General features: G+C 36.4%; 1 protein-coding gene across 1 annotated transcript in view; it reads left to right on the top strand.

The window, feature by feature from the left end:
- Positions 1 to 3,565: 3,565 nt before the first annotated feature.
- Positions 3,566 to 8,029, top strand: part of uxs1 (UDP-glucuronate decarboxylase 1) — a 35,640-nt gene continuing 31,176 nt past the window's right edge. The window contains exons 1-2 of the mRNA XM_017303432.1: positions 3,566 to 4,347; positions 6,901 to 6,949. Of these exons, the coding sequence (XP_017158921.1) occupies positions 4,232 to 4,347; positions 6,901 to 6,949 (165 nt within the window). The 5' untranslated portion in view covers positions 3,566 to 4,231. The remainder of the gene's footprint in view (positions 4,348 to 6,900; positions 6,950 to 8,029) is intronic.

Here is an 8,029-nt window from a genome sequence, read left to right as displayed (position 1 = left end):
TGCGATTTCTTCTGCCATCATTTGTTGTAGCAGCATCAGAGCCATGGACTTAAAAAGGCACAGTAGCCTGATAAAAGGGCTGATTCTGTTCTGGGAACTACTGAGGACTAGCTGGAGGTAACTGTAAAAAGGATTCTTCATAAAATCAAGAAAATTATGGATAACCCTGGATCTTCTTCAGGAGGCTGCTATTCAATGAGTGTCTTCAGTCAGAGACTTATTCACTACTGCTGTAACACAAACCACTGCAGGGGATCCTTCCTGCTCACAGCAGTAAACCTCAACAGCAACTTTTTGAAGTTCAGTATGAGTTAAAGCAATGAAGTGTTTTCAAATTCAATTGAGATCAGAAAACCTTTGCCAGAAATGAGCAAAAGAATCCACTAAATGTAAGATCCCCAAAACAAAGTAAAAAAAAAAAATGAAACAGGAGACAAGATAACTTAACAGMTCATAAGACAGCACCAGACAAATCTAGTATACAAACACGAAATGAGCCCAAAATGGCAGACCCCTAGATCAAAGTGTCAAAGAAAAACCAAAGTCTTTCACATCATTGCAATCTGCCCTTTAAAGGCCTCACAGTGGGGCTCGTTTAATTAAATTTGTGAACCAATTTCTTATCCTTATTTTGAATCACAACAGTGTGAATTGATACAATTCAGTGTTTATTTACATTATTGTTCCCCCAGCTTAGTATTCACAGCAATTTCACAGTATGCTGCAGAGCTATACAGTTGTTCACCTTGGCTGGCCGTCTATCAAATGCATCCCTTTCTCAATTGAGGTGAAAAATTGAAGAATTTTAGCTTCATTTCTTATGTCAAACATATACAAGCAAAGTGACGTAACATTATGAGTAATTAAATGTATTTCTTCTGAAAAAAATTGAACAGCTATGTCAGCTGAAGAAAACTCTTTCCCAGAAACTTTCATCACTTTCCAAGCATTTCATGATATGTTTGGGGTTAAATAAACGTTGTGTCCTGACAAGAAGGACACCAGTGTTTAAGCAGATAATTTGAAATTAATTGAAAAGTTGATAACCAAGAATTGATTTTCTGTTTTTTCATTGTTCTTCTTCACAAATTAAATATAGACAGCAGTTATAAAAATAAAAAAAAATTCATTAAGCAATCTTACTCAGCCATGTCTATCTTTCTCATCAAGGCATCTGTAGGAAGTATTTCCAAGGGAGTCTGATTGCATTTGTAAATTTCACACTGCGTAGACAACGCAGCCACATAAAGTATTAACATTCACTTGTTCACTTATGACCTTAGCTGCTTTAATCAGTGCTTTTTAATACCGACCATGGCGAAGACAGAAAAGCTTATTTGAACATCAAAAAAAACACAAACATGAAAAACTAACATTAACAAAGGCAATAAAGATTATCACCAGAGATCTGAAAACCTCTGGTTCAAAGGCTGCGCATTCATGAAGCTGTAAAAAATAACTTCCAGGACGTAGCATTGTGTGAAACCTCACAGAGAGAGAAATCTGTTAATGTTGCTGTGAGTGAATTGTAAAAACACAAACAGACATGACATCTGAAGAGCTTTAGGCTGACGGATGAGAGACGTGGAGGCATGACAGGAAGTGGAGCAGCTGCCTAGAGACAAAATTGAAGACATTCTGCCACTTCTAATTTTCCCTCTGACTGATTGCTGCACATGTACATATAAAATAAATTTCTTTCACTTGTGTGAATCAGACCATTGATAGATGATGCAGTGTGCTGCTGAAGATTCAGTCATTCAGAACATGACAAGCCAACGTACTGAAATAGAAGGGTACTGTTTCAAGTTCAAACCAAAAGAAAATGTGAAAAGTCTTTATAAACAGGAACAGTTCAGTTGTCCTTTATTTATCGCTTATGATGTTGCAGTGAACATATAGACCTTTTTTTTTTTTTGAGTCATTCTGCTTTCAAAATCAATGAATGCTTAGCTGATTGGGTTCATCTTAAATAAGAACTTTATAAAATGATGTGGTGTGTAAAAAGAAGAAAAAACGTCAATATGATAAAAGCTTTACTGGGAAACTATTTCTGTTGAGGTGCAGTTCACGAGGAGGATCAAAGCAAGCCCAGATCACAAAGCACCATACAAAAACAGACAGTTTATACTGCAAGACATAATCTACTAAAAAAAATTACAAGTTTTGTGCTGTTTCTGGTAAGACCCTCAAAGCTGAACTTTTTAAATTGATGCTTTGAAGTATGAGCTTAACAAGAATCTGGTAAACTGCAGAAGTAYTTTGTGATCCAGCTGAAGGCACACACACATACAGACAAGTTTTAAAAACTGTGAGCTGACGCCAGTCTTAGCCAGGATTCTCTTGTAAAAGAGATTATTAATCTCAATGGGATTTCCTGGGGAAATAAATAATAATGTCAAGAGAAAATATTATACAAATTTATTCTGCTTGTGTTTTTTTTGTCCTGTTTATATGTTTCAGATCATATTTATCCACACCAAACAAAGAAACCTGAGTAAATTCCAAAAGCAGTTTTGTAATTATCTGCAGAGGGAAGAAAAGTTAATCTTCCCTTTTTTGTGCCATTGGTTACTTGTAATTTATTCCATTTTTGGTACAATTACACTCGCTAAACCTGGTCCTAATCTCTAATGTAGAGCTTGCCTGACATGATAAATTAGGCTACAAATCTTAAACAAGCAGTTGCTGTTGCTGACAGAAATTTTGTAACAGATAAGAAGCAAAGCCATTGGCACCTACAAGTCTGGCAAAGGTTAMAAARCTCTTTCTAAGGTTTCGAGATTGCACAGAGAGACCCTTTATCCACAAACACAAAAAAACATTGAACAGTACGTGCCAAACTATTTCAGGAGTGACGGACTACCGACATCATTCCGAGAGTGGATTGACGACTCATGCGGAAGGTCASAAAAAAAAACAAGTACTACCAGTACTGCAGATTTTGCTTGCCTCAGTTAAAGTCAATGTTTGTGAATCAGCCATAAAAAAAAGAGACTGAATAAAGCTGGTATASTTTGGAGAAATACAGGGAAAATCAACTGCAGAGCAAAAACAACATAAATACTCCTCTCCCAAAACCCCTGATGACTTGTAAGTAAGGCTAAAGAATATTCTGTTGTCTGATGTGATAAAAGTTGAGCTCTTTGGTAAGTTGTGGGTCCTGTTATATCTGGTATAAAACTAAATAATTTCAGAAAAAGAAACATTTCAACAAACAAACAAATTGTTCACCAACTAAATATTTTTTGCACTAAAAGCGTTGTGCTTACTTTTAAAAATAGGGGATTAATAATTTAAGTAATAATTCTTAGTCTGATGTCAATTTATAGTTGAAAACCATTAAAGCTGTGAACAGACCACACTGGCTGAAATGGGAACATCAAACTGGTATTGCATCTGTATTYACAAATATCAATCTGTTTCTGGAAAWTTGAAACGACTGGCATAATGTTTAGGGATGTGTTTTTCCTTGCTTGCTTAACGCTAAGCAAGGAAAAAATCTTAGTAACGTGACACTGAAACAAAAGGTTTATTGTTTGAGTTTTGCTAAAGTGAAACGAACGTCATACAGGCTTATGAATCGAGCGACGAATAATCGCTCATCCGTTATTCCTCGGCCCAGCTGAGTGGAGCAACTTCGTCATGTTTGCACGCGTGGGACGTTTAAATGAGAGGCGGTTGTGTTTTTGCACCCTTGTCCGAATTTGAGACTAATTTTTGTGTTGTTTTTTGAAGTGAACGTAAGAAAACAGGCGGCGACTTTTAAGTAGCATGCTAGCCAGACGCGGCTAATGTGAAGCTAACGGCTAACCATTAGGGTTCGTACTGTTTTGGTATCGCAGTTCGTATTGTCAATACTGACGCATTTGTYCAGGATATACGATCATCTATAGTAACCCKTTTTCCCGTAAGGGAATAAATGTTAACTTTGTTAAATAAGCATTAACGTAGGGATGATTGTCATCACTCCACAGCATGCCTTGCCACCTGACAGCTAACTGTTTGCTACCTGTATACATTACGCTGCTAGCCACGTAAACTGCTTGGTGTTGACGTTGCAGGAGCAGCTAGAAAGCCTGTCCTCCCCAGGAGCTATTTACATTTTAAGTGACACCCAGCATTTATATTGACCCAGAAATCATCAGATGAAAACAGCATTGACCCAAAATGCACTAGCTGGAATTGAAAAGGTGGCCAACTGGTTTCCTGGATCTGTTGCTTGGATCGGATGATGAAGCGGGTCTTCTGGCTGCTTTCAGGCTTAAACAGAAGAATGATGAAGCTACTTTTTGCTCTCGCTTTGATCGCGTACATTGCTTGTGAGTACATTGTTTTGATATTCTTGTGATTTATCAAACATGATTATCTTAAAAAGAAATATCTCTTTACGATTATTTTTCAACTGCACATTGACACTGCTGTGGAAACTTCCAACCAACACAACAGGCTGCCGCAACTCCGTGTAGTGGTCAAGCACCCGAGATACAGATCATTAAACCCGAATGGTTCCCATTTAGACAAAATAAGAAAAACAAACAAACAAATGCAGGTAGGAAAAAATAGGTAACAGTATGATTTCCTGGCAACAGTTTCTACGTTTCCTGAGAGTCGTAATTTATTTAATAGAAGATAAATTCACAGTGTTAATGTTGAAAYACCCGATTGTTTAACTACTGAATTAGASCGTGGGTCTAAATGAAACGGGTTGGGTTTTTTACTAGWACTGTATGTTAGGCATGGATCAGTGCCTAACTGATCCATCCATACTCTGATAAAGTAAAACACCCCCGGTTTTACTTTATCAGAGTAGTTTTACTAACCTTTTAAAACAAAAATGGAAATTATCTAACTAATTTATTAGAAACAGAAAGGCAGCAATTATTCTTACTGATGCAAAAGCTATACAACATAATGTTTATTTTGGGTCTCTGTTGTATGTATTTATTGTGATTTCATTTGATATATTAACTTAAACAAAATTGAAGACTAAATAGTTTTAAAGTCCTTATTRCATTGAATATTTGTTGTTTTATTCTGTTTATTGCCTAAAATGATTATGCTATGCTTTTAATACCTTGCTGGTAAGTCCTGGGATGCTCAGTATTTAGTCAGCTCATGCCGCTCATCATTTTAAAATAAAGTTGCCTTAGTAAAAGATGGTGCTCCTTTCATTTCCACACCGTCGCTCTTGTTTTTTTGCAACCACAGACATTTCCAAACACTGTTGAAACAATATTTGTAATCTTAAATCTTCAATAATATCAGTGGCTGGCCCATGCCTTCACTGTGTTTAATGTTCTATAAATAGTACTGTGTAAGGGCCTAACAGTAACAGCTGTTGAGATTATCTGCCCATTTAACATAGAGTTCAAAATCTCAATATCAAGAATTTCTTTWAAAAAAAAMMCCCCAAAAAACTGGGGTTTCACAAGATCAATAATACAGAACCACAACTTAAGAAAAATAAAAAAAACTTGCGGGTTTACACAACGTACAAAGAATAACTGAGACCAAAGTCATTTATTATGAATTTAGTTGATATTTGTCGAGCTACTTGTTTGCTAAAACCCGTAACATTTGCACATGAAGCACATTTAAATTCTTTAGAGTGATATTTAGTAAATTCCTAAAAACATTGAAGATCAATTGACGTTGGTCAAAACATTATTAGTTTATTGATTCGTGAGGATAAACCAAATCCATGGCCTTTTATGTTKCTAGAGCCTTTTGTGACTGTTATTGAACTTTAAGGAGATACTAAATCAAGACTCTTTGGTGTGATTATAGATCATAGGTTTAGTTGGACTGATTAAATATTGGCAGTTGGATGAGCTGCATTTCTTTGTTCACACAACAAACCAGCTTCAAATCAATTTAAGTGACTGGACAAATCAGATATGACCTACTTAACCTGTCATCAGGTCAATCATTCATCCCAGGTTTATGCTTCTATTTCTATTCTTAACAAGGCTAGGGAATAATTTCCCACATTATGCTARTGATATTTTATTTATAACATCAGCAGCTGCGTACCAACCTGTGGAACATTCTGATAGGCAGCGCTGCGTTAACAAAAACATCAAGATAATCTCTGTGAAACCTTACTGTGCTGTCAGGTGATTGCTTAAACTAACAAAAGATAAATATGTTATCATTATTACTTCTCTTAAAAGAAGCTTCTGTAAAAACAAGCCCCACTTATTCAGACCTGGATTTTTCTTCAACTCCTTTAATTCATTTCTCAGTCAATCATGAAATCTAAACTGACATTTGTAAATGATTATCTAATGTAAAGACGCAGCTCAACAAATTAGAAAATCATTGCAAAGTTGATTTATTTCAATATTATAGTAATATTCGTGTTCATTTAGAATATAAAATGGTATGTAATTAMAAATGTTTRCAAAAAYGGCAACCARCTGAAATKAATTTTCAGTAGTCATAGAGGCAAATAGCCTGTGGATCTGCTGAAGTTGGCTTAWAGTAGCTCTCAGCTTGACTGAATTGTTGGGTCTGGAGTGGCTGACCTTCCCTTTGACAGCATCCCATAGATTCTCAGTGGGATTTAGGTCACGTGAGTTTGTAGCCGCCTCGTTCGGATCGACATTTGTCTCTCTGAAGTGCCGGTCCGAGCATGGAGGATGGTCGCTTACAGTGCAGGCAATTTCMGTTAAGTTTCATATTGTCAAACTGGTACATTACATGCATCACGAGCAAACTTTAGAGACTAKGTAGTGTTTAAAAGTTCAACAGAGACCATGCCTCCAGGAAGCAATTGCTTGTCAATACCACACCCTTTGTACCAAGCGAAGCGTAGGACAATGGGCTGGTTTTACCGGGCTGCATAGACGCCAAGTTCTTCTGGAAAATGAAATTAGATCAGCTGAGGGAAGTAAGGCGCGCTTTAAAACTTCCTGAAAGTCGGCTGATAAGAATTGTGGAGGGCGTCAATAAATGTCTGCTGGGTCAGTAGTTTTTCCTGTGATTGTGTGTAGACAACAACGTAGCATTTCTTGAGTTAATTTTGGGTTTTCTTCAGCTGCAAGTCATGATCATCAAAACCAATTTAAATAGACTCCTCAGATCTTTCAATCTTATAATGAGTCTGACATTAATGAACTTTTAATGACGTTTTAATTTATTGAGCTGCATGTTAGAGTASTGGCCCACTGCCCTGCATGTTTCATGTGTTTCCCTGCCTCTGCACACTTGACCTAAATAAATGGATGGTTGCCCGTCCATCATGTCTAAAACATGAAGGGCAGTGGGTCTTGACGACCGGGACTGAAAACTGCTCCGTCGAATGATAACGTACATGTTGGGGCTGGATACACACTCCTACCTTTGTTTAGCATGACATCAAGTCTGGGTCACAACATTGAAAAGCTTTACGTTAGTTAGGATTAGTATAAAATATGTACTTTTTGTACTCTTGCCAAAAAGTGCAAAATTTGTAAAAAATAAATAAGTAAATAAGGCAAGGTCCGCATGAAAAGATCCTTTGTATCTTTGCTCTGGGAAATTCATATGTTGCTAATGTACTGCAGTTTACATGGYTCAGCAAAAATAGATTATTTTTGCCCCTTTTTCATAGAGTGGTAGCCATACAGCTTTACACTGTAGCAACTTGTTCATATCTTGTCAAACTGTCAAATTTAGACCTATTTAATAGCATGCATCTATTACTGTTCTTGTGAAATAAAGCACTGGTTAACATGCTTTTATGTTTAAAAAAAACATTTAAAACTTGAATGTTTTATTTCATTTAGTTTTATTGTGGATTGGTTGGTGTATTTTTTGGTAAATATGTTGGTTGGTAAATATGTTTAGTGGCAGCTTTAAGAAAAAAAACAAACACATCAACTGGTTTAAAGGTTATTGGCAGGTATGATGGTTAGTTTGAAGACCCTACCAATAGTTGGAGCCAACCACTTGGGAGTGTATTCACTATATGCACAGTGCTGCCAGATTAGATGAGAAAAAAAAAACAACTGAACCAATTTTTCTCTCTAAGCTTTCCTCCTTT

Source organism: Poecilia reticulata, linkage group LG2 (assembly GCF_000633615.1).
Source record: "Poecilia reticulata strain Guanapo linkage group LG2, Guppy_female_1.0+MT, whole genome shotgun sequence".
Lineage (NCBI taxonomy): Eukaryota > Metazoa > Chordata > Actinopteri > Cyprinodontiformes > Poeciliidae > Poecilia > Poecilia reticulata.
This window is presented reverse-complemented; position numbering and strand designations above follow the sequence as displayed.